At 41.6% G+C, this 27,265-nt stretch overlaps 1 protein-coding gene across 1 annotated transcript in view; it reads left to right on the forward strand.

Annotated features, from left to right (window-relative positions):
- LOC149149590 (uncharacterized) overlaps positions 1 to 27,265 on the forward strand; it is a 528,411-nt gene that overhangs the window by 126,352 nt on the left and 374,794 nt on the right. The window contains exon 8 of the mRNA XM_089442525.1: positions 12,810 to 12,990. Coding sequence (XP_089298651.1) covers positions 12,810 to 12,990 — 181 coding nt within the window. The remainder of the gene's footprint in view (positions 1 to 12,809; positions 12,991 to 27,265) is intronic.

Consider the following 27,265-nt stretch of genomic DNA (forward strand, 5'->3'; position numbering starts at 1 on the left):
CTCATAGTTGGGGGACTTGTACCCTTTTGGGGCTTCATTGATGGCCTTTACCATTTCATGCCAATAGGGAGAGCGGAGCACATTGAATGGTACACTGCAAGCACAAAGAAATCAGACTATCTTTCCATCCACATCATCCCTCCTAGCAACATTAAGGAAATTCCCTATTGTTCTTTTACCTCCAGAGCTTCCAGAAGTACCATGAGGAGATGAGCTACCAAATCTAGAGGTTGCACTTGATTCAGAATGAGTTTTTTGTTTCTTGCTTTTTTGTTGTGCAGCCTCCTCTATTTGGATGTATTCTCTTCTTTGTCCAGATGAAATGTTTGGGCAAATTTGTTTCCCCATAGCACCCTTTTCATCATCATTGTCCATCACCCCACAAAGATGCCTCCTCACACGGGTATATGAACCACTAAATGGTTTTCGTCTATGACAACCATGAGGGCACAAAAATTTGTAGCTTCCACCACCCTTTCCCCCTTCAAGTTTGGTCACATAGTTCCACAAGGATGTTAATGCAGCGTTCCCCTATAGTGTTTCAGTTTCCCCTTTAGGTTCAACTTCATCCCCTTCCTCTTCATCCCCTTCCTCCTCACCATACATTGGGTCACTTATATTGGGACCATTGTCCTCTTGTGGTTCTTTTCTTCTATTCCCACTCCCCCTTGCCATCATTAAAACCAAAAGTGGAATGATACATAGAAGCCAAAAGAACACCATCTTAGAATATGGATATAGGTGGTGGACAACTTGCAAGTAAATGAGCAATTAGAAACCTTGGGAAAAAGTAGGAGAGAGAGGAGAAAAATACAAAAAAAATGTCAAAAAAATAAGGGAGTTTGGGGTTTGCGCTTACCTCTTTAGCTCTTGTAGATGAAGTCCTCCAAGCTCCTACTCCAAGCTCCTCCTCCTTCTCCTAGCTCCTCCTCCTTCACTCCTCCAAGCTCTGCTCTCTTCTCCTCTCTTCTCTTCTCCACTTCTCATAAACTCAAAGTGAGAAAATGAGAGATGAATGAGGGCTTTACTCCTTTCATTCCTCACCCTAACCCAAGGTGGACCCACCCCCAACAAGTCAACATACACAAAAATAAAAAAAATAAAAAAAACGTTTTTTTGGCTGCACGGCAGAAATGGAGGAAGTGTGTACAGAATCGTATGCAATTCATACGCTTCGTCCTCCGAAGCGTGGCGCTTCGTATGACTGAAGCGCCGTACGAAATGCGCTTCGGGCACACGCTTCCAGAATTTGTAAGAAGCATGTTTATCAGTTCGAAACGCGTTTCAGTTTTTCCGAAGCGCGTTTCGGATGACGCTTCCCCCACGCATCCATACGGATCGCGTTTCGGGGTTTAGATCCGGGGGGGGATGTTTCCTGCAACATTGGTCAAGACCATGCATGAGCAAAGGATACCGTGTACGATTGAGGCAACTTTCAATTATGTGTCCGACCTCCAGACATTGTATTGGCACATTATCGAGAGGGTGGATGGAAAACCTAGGGCAGATGGTTGGCAGGGACAGGAGGGGTACACATACCCTGAGTCGATTACGAGTATCGGATACCCATCTTTTGGTTGCATTCAGGGGGTAGCTCTTTGGCACACGTGGCTCCTAGCAATCATCGGTACTACACAGTGGCAGGCATAGGGCAGATTAGCATGCATCAGATTAGCCCATGATATATGAAGTCTATATAGTGATCACATGCAGGGACTAGAGATGAGGGCCAGAGTTATTCCATCCATTGACAGGGCTATGCCTCAGCAGGTCTAGCTATGGGATGTAGGGATTCAATTGATCGATAGATCACTCGTGACAAGCGGAGTCATGGTAGAAGGTGATATAGTTCGCTCATAGGATGACACATGGGGGTTCATAGAGGGTTTCATCATATGGGGAGGCAGACATTCTCTGTTGTTGCACAGGTTCGGAGTTAGATTTTGATGGGTATGCCTTGGTGCCATGGAGATGCCCAGGCAGGATGTGTCTCGCCTCTTTCATTACTCCACCATCGAGTTCCAGGAGAGGAGGATACTGACTGCGCACGATGGGGAGTATGACATAGTCAAAGTAGCGCAGCGTCAGCATGGTGGCACCACTCTGGGACTAGCAGGGAACTGGGGCATCACAGCTCTTCACAACTCAATAACCTTTAGGGATGCGTTAACTACTGCAGGGGGAGATCATACAGATCTTCCATTGGGCTTTAGCGAGTCACTGATGGAGCAGGGGACTTCTGGTACTTTCACCGAGCAGGATAGTGAATGGAGCGAGGGGAGCTTCATGTTGGACAGGATTGCCTGGGATCCTGGTATTGAAGGATTCTTTTATATTAGGACAGTGCAGAGGTTAGGCACGATCCAGTGGCACATATGGGACCCTGGCACATTTTGCAGTGACAGTGGGGAGCAACAATTAGAGAGGATGCTTGCTTAGGCATTGCTTGAGGATAGACGATTTTTGGTGCATTGGAGGAGCTTGCCGGATGAGGATGCCACCTGGGAGGGTGAGCACATTTTGGAGCACCTAGCTTTGAGGTTGCTTGAGGGCAAGCAACATTTGGGAGGGGAGGACTGTCATGTCCCTTCTCAAACACATTTGTAACAGGGTGTTTCCACACATTTTTGCACAATTTTGGCTAAGGGAAAGAACACAACATTTTTGACTTAGGGACTTAGGAGAAAATTCGACTTAATTTGGTTGCTAGTGGAAGGTGGGGGCCACCCACGTGGGAATTCGAACTAGGCCATTCAAATGGTTTGGAGGGAATTCGAAGTGCTGGATGGAGGGACCCACATGAGGCAAGGAAAGCCCACAAACATAAAAAGAGGAGAGAGCTCTCATTTCGATTCATTCTTACACATTGCAGTCAAAATTACTTGACTGTTCGCTCTGTTGTTTAGCTGAGTCAACCAATTGTTTAGCCACAAATCTCTCAAGCGGGAGATTCAACCTCTACTTTGGGGGACCATCCGTGCCCGCCCTAGAGAGGTAGTTCCATAAGTATTTCAGGAATTCTGGGAGTGCGTTACAACACTACCATTCAACCACAATAGGGAGTGTGTATTTCTGGCTAGCTGGAGAATATGTAAGGGGAGTTTGGAGCTATCAGTGATTAAGCATTTGCTGGGAGAGTTAGAGGATTGGGAGAGCAACAAAGGGTCAGTCTTTCTTGTGAGTTTTGGAGCCAACAGAGCCAGGATCCCAGCAGTTCGATTTACAGTTACCCGGGGCTTGCGCAGAGAGCCACCACTAGGTACACGTGGGAGTTGGAGGAAGGAATTGTAGAGTTCGAGCTGGTTGGGAGAAGTAGGAGATCACGTGGAGCATCATTTGAGGAGGATTGCTGGAGTTGGGAGAGTAGAGATTGACAGGATCAGTCACAGCAACAGAATTCGAAATTGGAGGAGGGCCAAGCTGTGAAAGGTCAATTTTTGAAGGTTGGAACCAAGGGAAAACCTTTCTGGGTTTTAGGCAAGGATCACACTCATGATTTTATAGAATTTTCTGGACAGATCTAAGGGGTCAAACAGGGGTCCCAACTCAGCCAACAACTAGAAGAGCTAATGGAATTTGGGCCAAAATTCTGAGGTCAACTTTTGGCCAATTCCTTCGTGGGTTTTTTTGGGTTTAGGCCAAGGAGAAAGGAGATAAAATCTCATAATTTTCTGAGGAGGGAAGCAGTGATTCCAACCCTTCGAAGTCAGCAGACAGAGCAATTTTCTGGGGCAACACAATTCAGTTTGGTGCAACAGTTGTAGCAGCCTCCAATTCAACATTTTCTCACCTGGGTTTTGTCAAGCTTGTCCATTGAGACAAGCCCAGGTGCACCATTCTATTTTACTATTGTATTTTGCTCTTGAAGAAGTAATAAAATGGCTCAGCAATTCTCCATTTCCAGTGTTTCCATGGCTGCTTAATGTATATTTCGTTTTTCTGATTGTTGGATTGTTTGCATGCTTTGTATATCACTTATTTCCCTGTTTAGGGTCATTACATGTTTTACGCCTTAAAGAGATGTTTGGTGACCCTGTGCCTCCATATCCACTGCCATGGGAGGATGCTAAATGAGTTCTTTATGCATGTTGATGTGATTGTGAGCTATGTTCAAAGAAACCCTTTGTTTTTTTAGATTTATATTGTGCTTCCTCCTCTTCCCTTGTGTATTTGGCTCTATCTGCTGCTGACACACTTGCACAAGTTTTGATTCCTATTTGTTTATCTCCATCCCATGGCCTTTTCCCACAGAGGTGCCTTCCGGCACAGGTGTATGAACTTGTGTATTTATTGTTGCAATGGGGACAGTGAAATTTAGTGGTTCCACCCCCTTTCCCCACTTCAGGCCTAGTAACCTATTTCCACAATGGGGTTTGGTCTTGTTTAGTATTTTGGGCTGAATCATATTCACTCTCCTCCTCCTCACCAAGGTACTACTCTCCGGGGTTTTTCATCAAATCCACTATAACCCACTTCTTCATCCTCTTCTTCATGTTCAACCCTCCTTTTTCTACTCTCCAACACCATAATAACCAAAAAAGGAACAAGAAGAAGAAAATGCCAAGCCATATAACCATGATGTTTGAAATTTGAAGTTTTGAATTTGCAAAAAAATGGATGAATGGGAATGGGAAATAGAGAATTTATTTATTTAGCAATGAACATAAAAAATAAAAATGCTAGATTAGAGTGTAGATCCTACCTCTTTGGCCTCCAATCTCAAGCTCCAATCTCCCCTTGCAAGCTCCTCAAACTCCTCCAAGCTCTTCTCCTTGCTTCAAACTCTCTCTTGCTCCAAACTCTCTTGCTCTCTCAATGGGATGAAGTGAATAATGGGAAGGGAGAGGGTCTATTATTTTCCTCCCTTCCCTTCCCTCTCTCATCTCCCCTTTTCCCTCCTTTTCTCCCTCTCTCTACGCCGCTGTCGCCCTCCCTCGGTCGCACGGGCTTTCCTTTCTGTCAGTCGGGAGCGATTTTTTCAATGGGGGAGCGATCGGGAGCAATCGCTCCCCGACTGCTCCCCCATTGAAAAAATCGCTCTCGGAGTAGCGGGAGTGACGCTCTCGACTTTGCTCCCGACACGCTCCCGAGTCGCTCCCGCCCGGAGTGCAAATTGGGAGCGGGATCGTGGGGGAGGGGGGGGTGCTCCCCCGCAACCCCGGTTCCAAAAGCTTTTTGTATACTCCTATATTCTGCTCCAATGGTGTCATAAGGCAGTTCAATAGTCTATCTTGATGCCAAAACACTGTCTTCCAAACGATGCCAAAAAGACTGCTTCAAGAGATGCCCAAACTCCAGACCAAGTGTCACAGGTCCAAACTGCTAGAAGTCTGGTGACAAGCACGGGTCTGATCCAAAATAACCTAAGTCTAAACTCAACAAATGTGACAGGTCCGATATCTTCTTCAAATGTATTAGAATATTCCTATTTAGTATTTAATACTCATTCTTTTAGCTACTCTGATATCTTTATTCTTTTAAGCAGTTTCTTAGATGAAACTGATTGTTTCCATATTCTACATAGAAACCTGATGTTTCTATTATTGTAAATTCATTGTATTATTATTGAGCTTCTGCTTGCTCAAAATTAATTAATTCATTCGACATTCTTTTATGGTATCGGAGCCAGAAAAAGAGATTTCTTGAACAGTTATTCTCTCTGCATCCTAATCTCTTGAGTTCTTTCTTTCATTCCTTTCTAAGGTCGAGCCCTCTGTAAGCCAGGTAGCCTTCACTGAGTCTTAGCCTCGGCTTTGGTCACTGTGATAAAAGCTTACAGTCATCTATCTCGATACAGAAATGGATTCTTCTTCTGCATTTCTGAGGAATTAGAAATTGAAGAAACTCTTGGATCTGGTTTAGAAATTTAGCCTTCCCTTGCTGGTGTACCGATTTTGTTTGGATAATCGCAGTCGGTTCTTCCTGCGTCTCTGTCGTGTTCTCATAGGGCGGCAATTTCTCCTTACTTCTACAGATTTCAAACCTGAAACCCTCGCCGGCTCTTTCAACTGCAGAAATGGCAGGAAATCCTACTGCTCCGTAGTCAGAAAAGAAGAGCTTAGGCCTCAGAATCGACACTTTCAAAGCAGACACGAGTAAGGACGATCCCGTAGATATAGTCTAAGACGACTCCGTGGCTTCTTCTTCAAGAATTGCAGAGCATTTTACCTTCAACTGAATTGAAACCCTACCTGGATCAGCCACAAATATTTCATTGCATCAAACTCGGGGAAGTTGATGTAAATAGCTGAAGAAGTGTCAACGGATTCATTCGGCTCGGTTATTATTACTGTTGCTGTGCGAATTAAGGGAGCTGCCGTGTAAATCATCGGGAGACACGACGCTGCCGTGGAGTTTACCAGTGATAAAGAGCTATCTGACCGCAGTCCGTCGCGGAACGTAGCAAAGACAGCGACGGCTCACGTATACAAAACGACGGCTCACGTGGTCTCATTTTTTAGTCCACGTATTGTTGAATGCTGACGCGTCTTGCAACAGAAACTCCCGCATTTCTCCCGCACAACTTTCTGCCGACAGAATGACATGCCTTGCGAAATCTGAATAAAGAGAACCAGATATACGCATTTTTACTGCTAGGGATACATCGAACGGAATTCAATGTTTTGACAGCATATACTGCCACAAAAAGGAGATACAGCAGCGTCAGAGGACTGCAGAGACCGTGTAGGGATGTCAAAGGTTCGAATATAACCTGTACCTGATCGCTACTGGTAGAAACTAAACCAATAGTGCAGCACTTGCTTGGAGATTTATTTTTTTTGCTGGGTAAATATATATATATATATATATATTTTTCTTAAACCTGTCTAGCAGAACAAATTCTGTTTTGATAAGCGGGCAGCTAAATTAAATTTTGTGTCAGACTTCTGTATTGTCTTTGGGAAAATGGCCACGCTCACCAATCTGATGTTAGAAGGAAATCAACGCTTTAATGGCAACAACTATAACATTTGGAAACAAAGAATGTTGACCATTTTTGAATACAGGCGCCTTGATCAGCTCATTTTGGGCAACGAGCTTCGTCTCGGTACAGCCAGTACCGATCAAGATAAATTTGATGATCGAAATCGAGAGGCTGTTATGCTTCTCAAGCTCTCTGTCGCTGATGATTAGTTACCACAGATTCCGTCTGGCAAGATAACTGCCGAGATCTGGCAATAGTTGAAAGAACTGCATGAGACATCTGACAAAAGCAGAGCTTTTTTTCTCAAAAATCAGTTGTTCTCCATCATGATGGACGAACATATGTCTTTACAGGAACATCTCATCAAAATTAAAGACATTCGAGATCAGCTCGAAGCCATTGGTCGGACCATGGAGGAAGAAGATATGGTAGTCATTACTTTGAAAAGTCTACCGAAATCTTATGAACACTTCATAGAAACACTCAACATTACCACCACAAATGTTGATCTGAAGTTTCCAGAGTTATGCACCAAACTTCTACAGCAGGATCGGTGGAAACAGCAGTTTGGTAGTGGTGCTTCATCAGTGTCCTCGGAAAATGCATTTGCTGCAAAATATCAGTCCTCTCAGTCCTTTCAGCAGAAAGGCTCTTCTCAGCCTTTTGATCCTGCTAGGAAGAAAAGTGTGCAGTGTAATTACTGTCAAAAGTTCAGTCACATGAAGAAAGATTGCCGACAGAGGATTGCTTCTGAACAGAAGAAACAGGGAGGGCCCCATCAGACAGCAAATGTTGCAGAACATTCCGAGCAGACAGATTCTGCCTTTTACGCCTTTATGGCTAAAAGGTCTTCAGATCATGTTCCTTCCTCTGCATGGTACATTGATTCTGGTGCATCACGCCACTTCTCTCACAGGCGTGACTGGTTTATTGACTTCTCACCTTTCAGTGATTCCGTGGTATTTGGTGGAGGTGAAAAGTACACAGTAGTTGGCAGAGGTACAGTTCAAATTCAGTCTGGTGGGCGCACACTCATATTCCTGAATGTACACTATGTTCTTGGTATGGAAATTAATCTGCTATCTGTCAGCCAGATTATGAGGAATTCTCCTCAGCTTGATGTAGTGTTCAGTGCACACAAGTGCTCCATTATTGACAGGGAGACTAGTTTAACAGTTGCTGTTGGCCTAGAGGACCATGGTCTATACAGGCTACTTGACACCGGTGACTCTCCAGAAGTGGCTCTAGCAGCACGTATCTCTCCTATCAGCACTCTATGGCATCAGCGATATGGGCATCTAAATATGCAGTATCTCTCTCAGCTCTCTCGGGAGGGACTTGTGTCAGGATTACCTGATATTCAGACTCAGCAGTTGGGGGTATGCAGCGCCTGTCAAGCGGGAAAGCAACATCGGTCTTCATTCAAAAATGGAGAATCTTGGCGCGCATCTAAGGTACTTCAGTTACTTCATGCTGATATTTGCGGTCCTATGAATACAGCTTCTATCACTGCTTGCAAATATTTTTTACTTATTGTAGATGATTTCAGTAGAAAGATGTGGGTGTATTTTCTAAAAAATAAATCTGATGCTCTTAGTACCTTTCAGAAGTTTAAAACCTTAGTGGAAAAAGAATCTGGTTGTAACATCATGACCCTTAGGACCGACAATGGGGGGGAATTTTGTTCTTCAGCGTTTGCCAACTTCTGTGATATTCATGGCATCAAACGTCAATTAACCACACCTTACACTCCTCAGCAGAACAGTGTTGTCGAGCGTCGCAACCGCACGGTTGTTGAAATGGCTCGTTCCATGTTACAACACAGGAGTGTTCCAAACAAATTCTGGGCTGAAGCAGTATTTACTGATGTTTATCTTCTTAACCGATCACCTACTCAGGCTGTTAAAGGGAAGACTCTTGAAGAGGTTTGGTCTGGCCGTAAGCCTAAGATCAGTCACCTCAAAGTATTTGGCTCAGTTGCATATGTTTGGATTCCACCTGCTAAGCGCTCTAAGTTGGATTCCAAAAGCCAGAAACTCATGATGACAGGTTACAGTGATCATCACAAGGCCTATAGGCTGATAGATATAGCCATCGGTCGTCTTAGCTTCAGTCGGGATGTAGTATTTGATGAAGACAGAGGATTTTTTCAGTCTTCTTCTTCTAAGCAGTGTTCTGAGGATCAGCCTCACAGTGTTTTTCTTCCGGTCGGTCCACCTGATGGGAGGGATGATGTAGCATCAGTATTTGATAATACTCTATCTGAGCTTCCTCCAGAAAATAACCCTCCTCTTGCTGATCCTATTGATCTTGAGTCTTCTCCATCTCCTCCTGATATTGGTTCCTCTACTCTTCGGCCTAAATGGTGGGCTAAAACCATTGGTGATCTCCGGGATGATGAGCTTCTTGAAGGTAGAACTTCTAGACATAAGAACAAACAACAATCTACAGTCAATTTTGCTCTTATGGCTAACCTTCACAGTATTTTTGAGCCTCAAACCTATTCAGAGGCTAAGGGTACATCTGAGTGGGAACAGGCTATGGAAGCCGAATTCCAGAGTCTTCAGAAGAATCACACATGGACACTTTCTGATCTTCCTGCAGAAAAAAAAACCCATAAGCTGCAAATGGGTGTATAAAGTGAAATACAAAGCTGATGGCACCCTAGACAAGTATAAAGCTCGTCTTGTGGCTCGAGGGTTCTCACAGAAGGAAGGCATCGACTATGAAGAGACTTTTGCTCCTACAGCCAAGATGAGTACCATAAGGCTTGTCCTTGCCCTAGCAGCGCAGTTCAATTGGAAAGTTCATCAGATGGATGTAAAGAGTGCTTTCCTAAATGGTGATCTCCAAGAAGAAGTCTACATGACGCAGCCTCCAGGATTCAAGGTTGCTGGTCAAGAACAGAAAGTGTGTCGATTAGCTAAAGCAATCTATGGATTGAAGCAAGCTCCTCGGGCTTGGTACATGAAAATTGATCAGTATCTGACAGATCAGGGTTTTCAGCGGAGCCCATCTGATGCAAACCTGTATATCAAGCATACTGGTGATGATATCTTGCTTGTGGTTGTATATGTGGATGATCTTATCATTACTGGCAGCTCTGCACATTTGATCCATGGGATCAAACAAGATTTATGCAGAACTTTTGAGATGACAGACTTGGGACTTCTTCATTACTGTCTGGGGGTTGAAGTTTGGCAGACTGAAAATCATATCTTTCTCTCTCAGTCCAAGTATGCCAAAAATCTTGTGGACAGGTTCAGAATGCAGGATTGCAAACTGGCCACGACTCCTATGGAACCAGGGCTCAAACTTTCATCACAGTCATCCTCTCCTCCTGTGGATGAAACTTTATTCAGGCAACTAGTGGGCAGTCTCATCTATCTTACTGCCACCAGACCTGACATCAGTTTTGCAGTAAGCTATATTTCCCGTTTTATGTCAGCACCTAAAGCTGATCATTGGATAGCAGCAAAGCGTGTGCTACGATATGTGCGTGGTACTTCTGATTATGGCCTCCTATATACTCGCAGTTCCAATCCTATACTCAGTGGTTACACTGATTCTGACTGGGCCGGTTCGGTTGATGACCGTAAATCTACAGCTGGGTATGTGTTTAGTCTAGGATCAGGTGCTGTTACTTGGACTAGTAAGAAGCAACAGGCAGTGGCTCTCTCCTCAACAGAAGCAGAGTATCGGGGAGCAGTTAAGGCATCCTGTGAGGCAGTTTGGCTTCGACGTATGCTTGCAGATATGCATGTTTCCCAGACAGGGCCTACGTCTTTGTTTTGTGATAATCAGGGAGTGCTCAAACTTGCCAAAAATCCAGTCTTTCATGAAAGAACAAAGCATGTGGAAACTCATTGCCACTACATTCGCCAGCTTGTTGAAGACGGCTCAGTTCAGTTGCAATATGTTCCCACAACAGAGCAGCCTGCCGACATCTTCACCAAGCCTCTTGGTCCTGATAAATTTGTAAAATTCAGAGGGTCTATTGGTGTTGTAAATAGATTGAGTATTAAGGGAGGGTATTAGAATATTCCTATTTAGTATTTAATACTCATTCTTTTAGCTACTCTGATATCTTTATTCTTTTAAGCAGTTTCTTAGATGAAACTGATTGTTTCCATATTCTACATAGAAACCTGATGTTTCTATTATTGTAAATTCATTGTATTATTATTGAGCTTCTGCTTGCTCAAAATTAATTAATTCATTCGACATTCTTTTAAAATGTTACAGGATCGAATTTGGCAAATAACACAGGTCCGAGCTCCTTTTTAAATGCTACAGGTCTGCACAAGTCCAAGCTGCTAGGAGGCTACATAATCTAAGTTTATGGAGTATAATATGTCTGTAATATCCTTGCAGCAGGTCCACAAGTCCGAGCCACAGTCACTGGTCATAGGTTCGTAATATCTTTGCAACAGGTTCACAGGTCCGCAATATCTCTGCAATAGGTCCACAGGTCCACAATATCTCTGCAATAGGTCCACAGGTCCAAGCCTCAATCTCTGGTTACAGGTCCTGAGAAGGAATACCTAGTCCGAGCTGCAAGAAGTTGTTCTGTTCACAAGTTTAACCAATCCAAGCTGCAATGGAAGGAAGAAGTTTTACTCCACAAGTAGTCCTAGCTTAGCCAGAGATATATCCCAAAAACCAACCATAAAAGCCTCAAAAACAAGTAATCTTCAACCTTTGTGCTCCTTGGCCTCCTTGGCTCATGAGTTGTGAGCCCTTCTTGCTCTTCTTGTGTTATTGTCTGATCCAAGTTGATGGCTAGTGAAGAGACACGTTCCTTTGAGGAGGAGCCGACTTGTACATGTAGGCTCATGTCCGCTAGCATAAAAAATATAATATTTCAACTTGTAATTCATTTTCTCTCAATCTATGAGGAGTTTGGAGGCAAATGAATGATTGTTGGAAAGGGCATAATGTCCTCGATGGGCCTGTGTCATCATTTCCTTGAGCTGGTGTCTCCTTTGACATCAATAACAATTTTTCTTCCAACATCAAATCTGTAAAAGTAAAATCGTATGACAATTCACAATTTGAATTAGCAACAACTTACTTATAGTGCCTTCATAATTTCTCAACAGTTTGTTTCGAACAGCATGTCAAACCTCATTTGATTGGAATGCATGTAAGAATTAAGATCACCATCAAAGACCTCATTCAGGTTCATTAAAATGCTCTGAAGGGAAACACAGTTTATTTTGAAATGTAATTGACCATTATTCATTCTATTGGTTGATTGACTAGTCCCAAATTGACCTCTCAGAAAGAGTCCTACAGCCAGAACCTTTATATCTTCAAAAGGATTTTGAGTTTATGGTTGTTCGTTACATATGAATGCCTTAGAGGGTGTTCTTTTCAAGCCTTTCATTTGTCCAAGGTGTAAATTGTATGAAGAATGTTTTTATATTACTTGCATGTTTCATGGTCATTGCTTGAGTCACTTTAAAAGCCGAATATGAGATTTTCCTATGAATATGGTTTTCTGCATTTCTTGTAATAGATACTTAACTTTATTGAAAACATAAACTATTACAGTAAATGCACCCTATTGTTCCTATTCACTTTTGAGGCGGAATATGTGTAAGGTAAAGTTGTAAAATATTTAAACATTTTGGCAGAACATTCACCTGCTTTAAATATTTTTGGCTTTCTAGTAACATTGATTTTCAGCCAAAGGAACCTGTGTTTTTATGATTTCATTTTTTATTCACTTTTTTGAAAAAATGCATTCCTAGTATAGCATATAGAGATTTTACTAATACAAAAGCTTCATTTACTTATTTCCTGCTAATTTTTTGAGGCACATGCATGATTTTTTATATTTTGCAAATTATTGACATTTATGATCCATGATTTATTGTAGACGAGGGAGAGGATGAAGCGGCATCTCTAGAACATCTATCCAACGAAAGGTTTATGGAAGATACCAACAGTGAAAGTGAGTCATTGCTTGGTGATAATGCTTCTAGAGTGATTAATCAGAAGGGAAGTCTTTTGAAAATGCAGATGAAGGCATTACTGTCTACTCGCCTTTGGCTTTATTGGTAAGAAAAGTTGATATGCTCAGAGATGCTGCTTATTTCTATTCGTGAGGAAGCAATGGAATAAGTTTTTGTTTCCCTTCTGTTTTTCTTTAGAACTCTAATGCTCTTAAGTATTATTATTATTCTTCAAGAAAATAGGTAAGCTGTCGTACTATTAATGCTATTTCTTCCAATTCAGTTATCCATAAAAACAAAGGTTTCTTTAAAAGTAAAGATCATTCATTTCTTGCCTTTCTTCATTGTTACCCACTAAAATGGGTACCCCCATAGGAGAATTTTCTCCTACATTTGACAGTCAGCAGGATAGCCAGCCGGCCAGCAGCCTCTGACAACCACTATTTGACAGTGATATGCTATGTGCCTCTGCCATTTGTATCAGCCAGATGCCTCTCCCTATCTGTTTTTTTCACTTGGAGGAAGGTGGGTTGCTATTCAAAAGGTACTTTGATCATTCTGCTGCTTATGCTTGTTTATTTCGGGCGTTTAGTATGAATAAAGGGGTGATCTGGAAGATTGACTGATCTTGACTGTAAATTGTCCTCTCACCTTACCAGAGGTTTTAATTCTTAGACCTAGTCGAGTGGGACCTCCCTTAATGCCTTAGGGTTATAGGAGGAGCACTACTTGGAAAACCCGAATTGAGATAGCATGTTCATTACCCCCTATACCATACTTGACATTTTCCATCACACATTACAAACCCCAATATGCCACATCCATTCTTCAGGTCTAACTTGTCATTGATTCTTTGGAATTTGGCACCCACATGTCCACACTCCTGGAGTAGGGCTGAAAAACATTGCCCTGGAGGTTGATGCAACTAAAAGAACAGAAAAGCATATCATGGCAACAACGAAAGAAAAACAAGAAAATCAAAATGCAAAAGATGGTTGGGACATTTGTTAGCACGTGGGCAAAAGCCTAGCATGAGCTCTACCCTTCTCATTGGCCATCACTCAGTTCCTGAGCACATGATGTTCATTCACATAAAAAGGGAACCCTTGCATATCCAAACCCTCATGAGCAATGGACTGTCTCATCATAAGAAGTAATATAAATGCTACATCATAAAGAAGAAGCTCTAACTCTTGAGCTATGCGTTATGAAAATTCCTGAATCTAACACATTAGAAACGCCTACTGTATTTTCTGATTACTATCTCCTACTTGTTCTTTGCATTAACAAGTTATTTAAATGCATGAATATCGAAGTAAACACAAATGCAACCTTCACAGATATATAGATCAACAATTGAAATAAACTGAGACAACACAAGGGACACTGTTATTTTTGGACAATCGTCCCTGGAAAAACCCAATGTGGGAAAACCCGTACAACATATAGAGGGTTTTATTATTAAGCAGATTCTGAATGCAACTAGGGTGCTAGAATTGACTCACCCTTTAGAGAATTTCCTTGGCAGCAATACCTCTATCCGAAGAGAGATATTCCGGCTAATTAGCAACCGGATGAACAATCCCACAGTGACTCTGGTTGTTCCTTGTGCTGGACAACAAAAGCTGCTCCACACACTCCTCTGGAACTACGTCACCCTCTTCAGCACTGCGTCACCCTCTTCGGCTCTGCATCATCCAATCAGCGCTCAGTCTGTCCCATTGAATCACCTTAGTGCAGCCTCTAAAGCTTTCTGCGTCCTTTGCGTCAGTCACTATGACCTGTACGGCCTCTACGTCAGCTTCTTTGGCCCTCTGCATCCTCTGCGCTGGCATCCTCAGCTTTTGCGTCAACCCTTCTGGCCTCTGCGTCAACCCTCCTAGGCTCTGCGCTACCTTTTCCGACACTCTGCTGCCGCTTTGATATGTATTCTTCGGCCTCCTGCCAAATTGCCCCTCACTGAAACTGATCACTTGTTTGATTTCCTCAGCAAACCTCGCCCCAGAAAATCGAACTCACTAATCTCTTTTTGGTGCGTCTCCAACTGACCCTCAAACCTCCTCTTATACTTTTCCTGTTGATGATTCAACGACGGAGATTAAGTCCCTAATCAATGGCTAAGATTAGATTTGGCTTGATCCTCTTTATTTAGAACTTTCTCACGCATATTATATTAATACAAATTAATATTTTAATTTTACTAAGTTTAGACTTAGGAACCTTATTAAAAATATTAATTATTTTAATATCTCTTCATCCGGGTGGAATTTTTCCAAACGATTTCTGGGTCTTGGAGATCTCATGTGCCTTAGCCTCTTCACCAATTTTCATGGCTAGAGCACATCTGATGCTACCAAAAATCAACATGCATTGTAATACAGAGCATTATCAAGAAGAAGTGAAAGGCACACTAGAGGGGTGGAAATCCGAAAAATGAGGCCAAGCAGGGTAACTCGTGCCTCCATGATCACTCTGTCCTTTGCGTTCATACACTTAGGATGTGGAATCCCCATCAACTGGTCCCTTTGGCCATGGCACTTGGCCATTAAGCATTTCTCCCTCCATTGTCATACATTTACACTAATGCCTATTGACTGAGGGGTTGGCCTTGGAAATGTCACTTCCCCTTGAGGGTTGGAAGCACCTAATAGGGTTGGCCATTCGCCACTACTATCAACGTAGGGAACACATTTATGGGCTTGATCTAGTTAGATATTGAAAGGTGATCCGTGTTTGAATTATTAATATGCCATTAACATTCAAGTTTGGTCCTCCTAGATGCATATATGATCATAGTCTCTCATGGATTGTTGCTTTGACTTGAGTTCTTGATGTTTATGTCAGGTGGACCACAACAGCTCAGGCCTTGAGGGTACCCACTCCACAGGTACCCAGGCTTTTCAAAGAGACAAATGACTTAGCAAATACAATGTTGATAGGGTTGAGCCTCCTAATGACTTGATTAGATGTTGCATGTCCTAGAGAACCCTTAGGACCCGTGACATTGGTCTACTGTGACCTAGCATAGTGAATTATTCATGATGACACCACTGGATCGAGCATGCGAAGGCCTTGACACACCTTGATGGATAGGACTTGATTCAAAGCCCATATGAGGATGACCTCCTATTGAGAGATTTGGGAGGGCTTGTTTCACTTGGAGAAGCCCAAACGTTGGAGAGAGGAGGCTTTGTTTTGACAATTAAAGACCCATGGGGATGACATGATGACACCCCAATTAGACTTGGGATCCCAGAGGAGGATTTGAAAGATTTTCCTCAAATTTAGGATATCTTGGCACTATGACACCTTTTGACACCTCACCACACCATGACATGGCATTTGAAGCCATAAAAGGGCATGACATCAACATTTCTAGAGGCTACGACTCACACATATGGGTAATTATGTTTTATTTTATCATTTAGCTAGTGGTTGGCTTGTAACCCAAGGTTATCTTATGTCAAACTTGTCTTAGTGGCTTCATTAGTCAAAATTTAGTTGAGGTAGATCTCATGTAAGTGGAGGTCACCTCATTTGTCTTTTCATCATCACTTGTGTATCAATTCAACCCTCCTAGAGATTTCAACGTAGCTGAAATTTGTCTTGTATCTTGTGGAGATGTGATCTATTGTGGATTTTTTGCTTATGGAGCTATTCTTTGGTTTTGGAGATGTCATTTTGGAGCAATAAAGGATTGGTTCATGCATCTATCTTGTAAGTGTTCTTTGTATTGGAATTTATTTTATGGCTATTGCATGGAATGGTTATTGTCTAGGGTTTCTATGTGCTAGTTATTATTGAATTTTTTCTATGGAATATTAGCAATGGTATTGTATGCATTACCCATTATAGAATTTATGTGACAATCCCATGAGTGATTCTTCATGATAAGCTCTCCTCATTGAATTTTCTCCCTCATAAAATGATAGCTAGGGTTTGAAACTAGGGTTTCTTATTCCCTTACTCCTTGTTAGGGTTTAGTTTTTTCTCCTAGGTAGACCTCTCTTATACTCCATCAAGGATTTTCGAACAACTCTGAGAACTTCGGTAAAGTACAGTGGCTCAGAATCTCAGTCAAGTATAAGCACAGTGGTTCAGAATCTCGGAGAGTACATTGGCTTTACATTTCTCAGATGGTCATCATGATTTTGGTCTTGGTGTAGGGAAGATCTCAGTGTAGGGAAGAATACTATCACAGTCTCGGTGGACCTATCTCTTAGTAGCCTTTGCATATATATGATAAGAAAGATCTTAGGAAACCTCACTATCTCAACATACATTCTAGTTGTAATCTTAGTCTTACTGTCTCGGCATAAGGAGGATCATGATGATCCCACAGTTGCACTCACAATCAGTTAATTTTAGGTATGTTCTATGCTGAGAGCAATTTACTTCAAATTTTCACATTAACTCTATCAATTCCAGATTAGCAATCACATTTAGCATGATAGTAAAATGCAGATAGAACATAAACATAAATCGCAGAAGACAAGCCAAGACAAGAGGACACAAAATGTGGCACTAGCCAGGGACAAACCCCAATGTGTGAAAACCCTTGATCAGTTCTTCTTATATGTTCTTCAATAGTTCAACAGAGAGAGAGAGATAGTACATATACATCAGAAGTCAACATTTTGACTTATCAAAGTAAGTGCAGAGATCTTCTCAAAGAAGATGTCACATGAGGTAGCTGATCTGGACTGAGGTGAAGGCATGCTGATCCTCCAAGGTGACTCCATCACCATTCTGCACCTCACTGTGCTGCACCTCATCATCATGCTGCACCCATCACTGTGTTGTGTAGGAATTTACAGGGTAAGTTCCTCAGAAAGAATATCAAAAGGACACCGCTCACAACCAGATCACAGATCAATACACCAGTATTTTTGACGTGGTTAAAACCCTCAAAGAGGGAAACAGTCCACGGCCTGTCCCAACGTGGGTACTACAGGCAATTTATTAATCAAAGAATGAAAATTTACATAAGCTTCTCTCATGCACGGATTACCCGAACAATGACCCTCCATGCGCTTTAAATAGAACTCATGGACCAATCGGGTGTCAAGCCACGGATCAAGTGTCGGTAATACCGAGGAGAGAATGAACCGTCGGATCACTACATATCGTGACTGTCGGATTGTAAGTTACAAAATGTACAATGGTAAAGAAACACACTTTACCTAACTCTATACCTAACTCTACACTAGACCAAGTTGAACTTAACTATATCCTATGTGTCGGAATATCCTAACATCCCCCCTTAAGAACAACTTGGGATAGGATTGAAGGATTTACAAATATGACACAATAGGAGAAGGAAGGAGGCACTAGAGCCTATCCCCCTTAGTGACAACTTCCTGAACTCCAAGCATATATCGAAGTTTAGTGAACTTCGCCTCTGTGAGAGCCTTTGTGAAGATGTCTGCAACCTGATCATCTGTTGGACAATATTGCACTTCAAGAACATGGTCATGAATGAGCTTTCTGATGAAGTGCATGTGTAGTTCAATGTGTTTGCTGCGCTGATGCTGGACTGGATCTTTGCATAGCTGAATGGCACTTTGATTATCACACCAAAGTGTGGTTGGATGCTGCTGCTCAAAGCCAAACTCTGATAGGATTTGACGAAGCCACAAGGCTTCCTTACTAGCTTCCACGGCACCACGATACTCTGCTTCTGCTGACGAAAGAGAAATGGCAGCCTGTTTCTTACAAGCCCATGTAATAGGTCCCGAACCAAGAGTGAAGACATAACCGGCAGTAGACTTCCGATCATCAGGGTCACCAGCCCAATCAGAATCAGTGAAACCAACTAACAGAGGAGCTGCTTTGGCACTGTAATGAATCCCAAACTGTACTATACCTCGAACATAACGAAGTATTCTTTTAGCTGCTTTCCAATGACTTTCACGGGGGTTTTGCATAAAACGAGCAACAAGGCCAACAACAAAGGAAAGATCAGGACGAGTATGGGTTAAATACAAGAGTTTTCCTACAAGTTGACGGTATAAGGTAGCATCAACTTTAGGAGAAGTACAAGAGACTGAAAGTTTGACTCCAGACTGAAAGGGAGAAGGGGCTGGCTTACAGTCTTCCATGTGAAAATGACGAAGAATATCACAAGCATACTTGGACTGGGAAAGGAAAATACCCTCCTTGGATTGCAAGACTTGAAGACCGAGAAAATAGTGTAAGTGTCCTAAGTCCGTCATTTCAAATTTCTTTTTAAGGCTGGACTTCACATGGTTTATAAGGTTGGGATCACTACCAGTAAGAATAAGATCATCAACATAAAGAACAAGGATGATAAGAGAGTTGCCCACTTTCTTGGTGTAGACAGTATTGTCAGAATGACACCTAGAAAAGCCAGATTCTAAAAGAAAGCTATCCATTTTGGCATACCAAGCCCGAGGAGCTTGCTTGAGGCCATAAAGGGATTTCTTAAGTCGACAAACAAGGCTGGAGTCTGTTTGTATGAAGCCAATGGGTTGTTCCATATAGATTTCTTCCTGCAAGTCCCCATGCAAGAAGGCAGATTTAACATCCATCTGATGGACTTCCCATTTGAAAGAGGCAGCAAGGGAAAGAACAAGGCGGATAGAGTTCATTTTGGCAACAGGGGAGAAGGTTTCAGTGTAGTCAATGTCTTCAACCTGTGAAAAGCCCTTAGCAACGAGACGAGCTTTATGTTTATCAACTTTCCCATCTGGTCCATACTTGGTTCTGTAAACCCATTTACATCTAACAAGTTTGCGTCCCTTTGGTAGAGGAACAAGATCCCATGTATCATTTGTCATCAATGAATGATATTCTTCATTCATAGCTGCTTCCCAATGTGGATGGCCTGAAGCTTCTGCAAAAGTGTCAGGATCATGATTTACTGGAGCTTGAGCCAGTAAAGAAGAGGCTCTTTCAAACTGAGAACGTGTACGTCGCTGATCTGTAGGATCACCGGCAAGATCACCTGCTGCATCCCGAGTAGCACGGACCCATCTTGGAAGTTGAGGATCCTGAGAAGGTGGGGGAGGATTATCATCCTCGCTTTCATCATCTGAAGAAGAAATGTTTTCAAAAGTAGAAGAGATAGGAAGAGGTGGCACATCCGCCAGACTAGGCTCGCAGGCCGATTTATTTTCATCAAATTTTACATCTCTTCTAATGATAACATTTTTGGACTTAAATGGAATAAGTCTATAACCTTTTACATCTTCAGAATATCCAACAAAAGTACATTTCTCACTCTTAGGTTCTAAAGCTTTATGCTTTTCATCTGGAATATGGGCCCATGCTTCACTTCCAAACACACGAAAGTGACTTACATCTGGTTTAATGGAACTCCAAGCTTCTTCTGGAGTGATATTCTCTAGAACCTTAGTAGGAGTGCGATTGATTATATAATTTGCACAATTAATTGCTTCGGCCCAAAAACTAAGACTGAGTCCTTTAGATTGCAGCATACAATTAGCCATTTCCTTTAAGGTGCGATTTTTCCTTTCAGCTACACCATTTTTTTGTGGAGTGTATGGAACAGTATGTTGCATTTGAATTCCATTTTCGGTGCAAAAGTTGATGAATGTGTTTTTAACATATTCTCCACCATTATCAGTTCTTAGCTTAAGAATTTGATGTCCAGATTGTTTTTCAACAAAGGCTTTGAAGGCCAAAAATGTGTTAAATACTTCGCTTTTGAGTTTTAAGAAGTATACCCAAGTGCGTCTGGAGAAATCATCAATGAAAGTTAAGAAGTACTTGCAGCCAGAGAATGAAGCAACAGGAAGAGGACCACATAAATCACTGTGCACAAGCTGTAAAGGGGCTGAGGCATGCCAAGAGGCACGTTTGTCAAAACTGTCCCGATGATGTTTTCCGAGTACACATCTGGAACAACACCATCTCTGCAAGATACCATAGGAAGACCTGTCACCATATTTTCTTTACATAGATGCTGAAGGGAGCGATAGTTTAAGTGACCAAATCGCTCATGCCAAAGTTTGCTCACTTCATCATTATGAGCAACAAATACTGGGGGAAGAAGATTTGATGAGCCAAAGTTGTGAAACTTATACAACCTTGTGGAATCATCAGCAAGACCAGTAGCTAGAATCTGTTTAGGATCTTTTAGATCCTTGATTACAACATCATGAGGTGAAAATTCAACAATTTTACCTTCACCTGAATGAGTTATCTGATAGACAGATAGAAGGTTGCAGGATAAGGTTGGAACACATAATACATCATTAAACTGACCATTGTCTAGATGAACAGTTCCAGTCCCTACAACATTAAGAGATCTATCATCACCAACATATATATTTTTGGTGTTACAATCATTTAAAGAAGAAAACATGGCTTGGTTTTTGGCCATGTGATAAGAGGCTCCAGAATCAATGAGCCACTCATGAGAATGAGAAGAAGAAGAAGATACATTTAATGCATAACCAGACTGAGATGATTGACAACGACATGCAAAAAGTGCCATTCCGGAAGTTGAAGTTGAAGTAGGCTCCACATGGATGTTATGTTTCTTCATTGCGGCTTCCAAGGCTTCCATCTTCTTAAAGCATTTAGATTCTAAGTGGCCATCTCGATTACAAAAGTTACAATGTCTATCAGTCTTCTTCCATTTGTTTTTATTGGTCTTATCATTTTGCTGAAATGATCTTTCATTTTGAGGCTGAGTTGGTTTAGGACCATTCTTTTGAGGATATGAATTCTTAGGATTCTTTGAATTTGGTTGCTGCTGGGTGGCTAACGCTTTCGTGGAAGAGTTTCCAAGATTAAGAAGACCAAGGTGTAAGAGTTTTTCTTGTTCTCTTATTAAGGAATCACAAAAGGAGTCAAAGGAAGGGGCCTTGTAGTCTTTTCCTTGACAAATGAAAGCTTCCCTTGTAGAATGGAAAGTGGAAACAAATACAGAGTAGGCTGGTCCCAACTTAGTAAGGATGGAATAAATAAGGTTACCATCTTCTTTCTTAACTTTAACACCTTCCAAGAGATATCTAAGGGTCTTGAATTTGGACAAGAAATCTTCAATGCAAGAAAAATTATTAGGATCCAAAGTAAGTAACTCATTTTCAAGTTGATGGGCTCTAATTTCATTTTTAATCCCAAAAACTTTAGCGAGTTTTTCTAATGCTTCATGAGGAGTCTCAAGTTCTGCAATGTGGAATCTAAGATCAGGAGAAATAGACATCCCTATCAAACCACGTGCTTGATCTTGTCTATTTTCTCATTTTGCAGCCTTGTCTTCATCTTTTGGTTTCTTCTCTTGGTCTGTGGCTATTCTGAAGAGACCTTTACTTCTAAGTAAATCTTCCATGTAGGCTACCCATTGGAAGTAGTTAGTGCTGTCAAGAATGACTTGGCATGGACTTTCCATTTTTTTTAAAAAAACTGAAGCTGAAGATGCTGAAAGTAAGTGTTCCAATGGATAGATCTCGAAAAAATAGGCGGTTTTAAAAAAACGGCTCTGAAAAAGGCTTCCGGATGAAGAAGTTATGGCTTTTTGAAAAAAAATTGTTGACGTTGCCGGCAAAGTGCACGAATGTGCGGGAATGAAAAAAATCCGCCCCCACAAAATGGAGACTTGAACCCAAGACCTCTACTCTCTTAAAATAGCTTTGAACCAATTGATCTATACAAAAAATTTGAGAGAGAGAGAGAGAGAGAGAGAGGGGGGTCTTGGTTTGCGTGCTTGCCTTGAGAAAGCTCTTTTTCCCTACAAAACACAAAACACAAAACCCAACACGAATATGCAAAGAAAAACGAACCTTGCGGCTCGAAGTTAGCTTTAGCAAAAAAACTAGAAATTTTTTAAAAAAAATCTCAAAGTTAGCTTTAGCCGAAAAACTAAATATTTTTCTCAATGTTTCTGATTTTCCGAGATCACACTAAGGTGCAGGGAAAAGAGCATACGCATGAGAAAAATCCTTCCTTTCTGTTTCTGATTTGCCCAGATCGCACAGAGTCGCAGGGCAAAGAGCATACGCAGAAATGAAAGGTATAGATCCGGTTAAAAAAAAAGGCTGAATAAACCGAAACCGAAATAAGCAGAGAGAAAATAACAGTAAACTGCAAAAAACACTGTATACCTCCCGATCTGAAAAATGACGCAGCTAGGGCTACCGGAAACCTTTTCGCGTGAAACGAAAGGGGTTCCTCACTGGAACAGATGCTCCAAATGCAACAGAGCAGTCCTCTCGGCCCGAAAGCAGTCACAAACAACAGATCTAGGAAACGACAGCCGCATGCAGTTCTACTGGCTTCAGATTTGGATCACCAACAGACGCGGCCCTCAAATAGCTCCGATACCATGTAGGAATTTACAGGGTAAGTTCCTCAGAAAGAATACCAAAAGGACACCGCTCACAACCAGATCACAGATCAATACACCAGTATTTTTGACGTGGTTAAACCCTCAAAGAGGGAAACAGTCCACGACCTATCCCAACGTGGGTACTACAGGCAATTTATTAATCAAAGAATGAAAATTTACATAAGCTTCTCTCATGCACGGATTACCCGAACAATGACCCTCCATGCGCTTTAAATAGAACTCATGGACCAATCGGGTGTCAAGCCACGGATCAAGTGTCGGTAATACTGAGGAGAGAATGAACCGTCGGATCACTACATATCGTGACCGTCGGATTGTAAGTTACAAAATGTACAACGGTAAAAAAACACACTTTACCTAACTCTATACCTAACTCTACACTAGACCAAGTTGAACTTAACTATATCCTATGTGTCGGAATATCCTAACATGTTGCACCCATTCACTGAGTTGATCTTATCACTGAGCTCCACCCAATCATGACTGTACCCATCATTGTGCACTATGCTGCACCATTCCATCACTACTGTACCCATCACCAACAAGCTTCTGCAATATCGAGCCGCTGCTATACATCCATGCCCATCATCATGCTGTACCATAGTGCTGCACCATACTGCACCTCGCTGCTCACAATAGTCACTGCATTCAACAATTCATTCATTATTCATGCTGCATCCATCCAAGTATGCTGCATCTTAATATACTGTCCATCATTACTGTGGTGTACACTGCAATATTGTCAAGGGACAGACTTAGCTGCTTGCTATGGCTTGTAGCCTAGCAAAGCAGCTAGCTATAGCAACCCTTCAAATCAATCTCAGTCCTTAACATGCTTATCATCTACAACATCATGACAGCACTGTCTTCCAATCAGCCTTATAACTGCATAATCACCTTTCCTTACAACGCAGTATGTACATCCTCCTTTTGTTGTAGATGAACCCCTTGTTAACTGTGGCCTAGAACGAGTTAGGGATCTCCTTATGGACAACATTAAGGTCTTTACTATGACCGCGTTTAGGGCAGTGTTAGGGTATATAGAGACAGCATTAAGGTCTACTTAACTATCTCTAACAATTCTCTAGCATTCCTTCTAACTATCCTCCTTAACTACGGATTGAGTTCCCTTCATGGACTGTGAATTGACAACGTCTAGGGCACCATTTTGTGACTTATAAGACTGTGGTTAGGGTAGCGTGAACATTCTTCCTTTTGACTGCGTTTAGGCCTTAACCATGACTGCGTTAGGGCTTAACCATTGCTACGTTTAGGGCTTAACCATTGTTGCATTTAGGGCAACTTCATCATGACTGCATTCTTCATCATGACTGCGTTTAGGTGGCATCTTCATTAGGCAGCATAGCTCCTTCTTACCCATGACAACAACTAGGTCTAGGGCATCTCCTCAACAACATAAACTCCCTTTGGACCTGCGACTAGGGCATTCTGCCTTCATGACTGTGTTTAGGGCATCATTAGGCCAACGGTTAGGGCTTGCTTCATACCAGCGTTTAGCCTTCTCCATTAGGGCAACATTGACTCTTAGGATCTCTCCTCCCACCAAAACCCAAAGACAAGTGGAGAGGAAGAGATCACAATAAGAGTGTGTGGGAAAATGACTAGCAAGCCACCTCTTTTTATACTAAAACGTTGAGCACAAGTGAGGGCAATTTGGTTGCTGACCAACCTTGACGAATTGTCCCATAACACAAATAAATTCATATCTCCGTGAATACACGTCGGAATCAGATGATCTTTAGATCAATCCTACACCTCTCGACGAGAGGAATCCAATCAACTGCCATAAATAAGATGGCCCACATGGAGTTTGGCCCTAGTTGCCAATTTTAACACAATCTTGGCATACTTGTCATGAAATACACTCTCGACATGCTCACAGTAATCACATAAACACAGTCAAGATCTCAATGAAGACAAGGTCAATATAGAGACCTAGATGACATGATGATGATCTCAATAAGAGTGCAGTAATGAAGATGGAGATATGGTACAACAATCATCTTAGCGAAGGTGCAAGAATAATGATCAAGGTGAAGTAGCAGTGTTGATGATGATCTCAGTAGTAAGAAGAGGATTGGTGTCTTGGTCTTGGAGTGGCCTAGTAGGTCAAGGGTCATGGTCTTGGTATTCGTCAATTGGAATCTCTATAAGAAGAATTTTGTGTGGGTTTTCCTCTCCAAGAGGGAGAGGTTTTGGCTTTGGCAGGATTGCAACATCTTGTGTTCTTGTCTCTTTGTTTTGATAGCTATTTGATGAACTAAAGAAGACACACTCTAATAATAATAAGTGAAGATTGGAATAAGAAGAAAAAATGAAAAACACCTCACAAATAGTTATCATGCTTAGAAGAATCTCATTAACTATAATTGCCCTAGATTCTTCAACATGGTATCAGAGCTAAGGTGCTGAAGTCAAAGGAAGGGTAGCAAAAGAGACATACAAGGATCAATCTTCAAGAAGGGCATCAAAGCAAGATTGAAGAGCTTTGTCAAGATTGAAGGATTAGTCTACAAACAACAATCTACAACAACAATCAAGAATTAGTCTACAACAACAAGAACTTGTGTCTCCACAACCATCATTTAGAGACCACCAAGACTCTCATCAAGATATCTACAAAGCTATGAAACTCAAAGGACCTCAAAATAAAGATCTCATCATCTTGGAAAAGATTGAAGCAATCCTGACCTACTCTATAAAAGAAGGCAAAACATATTGAAGGCAAGAAGGCATTGTCATCTTCAAGTTTGTAATCAAGCAAGGATCATTTCCTTATCCAAGAAGAAGATCATCCAAGGAAGCAATAAATCATCCCTATCAAAAGGAGCAACCTTTTCTATTAAGAAAAGGCTTTCTCATTCGAACGAAGATCATTCAAGAAGAAGCCATCATATATCTTCTTCAACCATCATCAAAGCAATCAAAGTGAAGATTTCATCTTCACATGACAAGTAAGTATCTTTTCATTCTATAATCAAATTTGGTTAAATGACTTCATGAATTGCAAGGACATCTATAGGTTGATGGGTCATCAAGATTCCTTGCATGAAGAAGGAGGATAGACATAGTCCTCTAAGTAGCTGAAGTCATTAAACATATCAAAAGGTCTCCTTTGAATTTATGGAAAGGGATACTTATGAAAGATCCCCTCACATAGCAATATTGGAGACATCAAAGTGATGAAGATGATAAACTCATTCTCTGAATGTGCAATGAAGAAGGTCACATGAAATCTGATCTACATGAAAGTAAAAGGTATCAAAGGATGTAGGATATCTTCATAAGGTCTCATATACAAGATCTAGGAAGGAAGATAACCATCATTGATCTATAATGCACTAACAAGGTAACAAGTATCCATGAGATAAGGAAGTTACCTCATTCGACAACTTATGGTCTCTATGCTAAATAGAGAAAGACAAGTTGATGGCAAAAATATTGAAAGGACTAAAACATGTGCAGAAAGGAAAGGCAAGTTTTCAATGCTATGGAAAGTTTATAGAAAGAAGCTCATACCATTGATGGAGGAAGCTGAAGAAAAGGGGCCAAGGAAAGAGGGAGTAACAAATCTCTACTATGAGTGAGATGGTATCCCTCACAAAAGGGTCCTATCATAAGCTTCTGTTATAAGATATGACAATGATGATAAGATGCATCGTGGCATCATGGAAGCATTAGAAACAAGAGCTCGTGACATCACCATGGGAATCATGAAGAACAAAATCCATGAAAAACAAAACATGAAGGATATAGCTCTTGGGAACCTCAGTGGACATTGAAGGAAAGAGTCATCTAGGACAAGGCTCATCATACATCAAGTCAAAAAGGAAACATCTACCAGTTGGGGATATACAAGATCCTCAAAATTCTCTAATGGAATCCTCATCGAAGGGTTCACTAATCTAGAGAGGAAGCAAGTGTTTCAACAAGAACTCCAACTTATGGAATCCATGAGATGATGATGTGATGACATGAAGCAGATCAAGGGATTGAAGATCTTTTCAATCAAGGAAGCTA

This window comes from Pinus tabuliformis, chromosome 9 (genome assembly GCF_031772625.1).
Source record: "Pinus tabuliformis cultivar Carrire ecotype Pingquan chromosome 9, CPIR1, whole genome shotgun sequence".
NCBI classification, from domain to species: Eukaryota; Viridiplantae; Streptophyta; class Pinopsida; order Pinales; family Pinaceae; genus Pinus; species Pinus tabuliformis.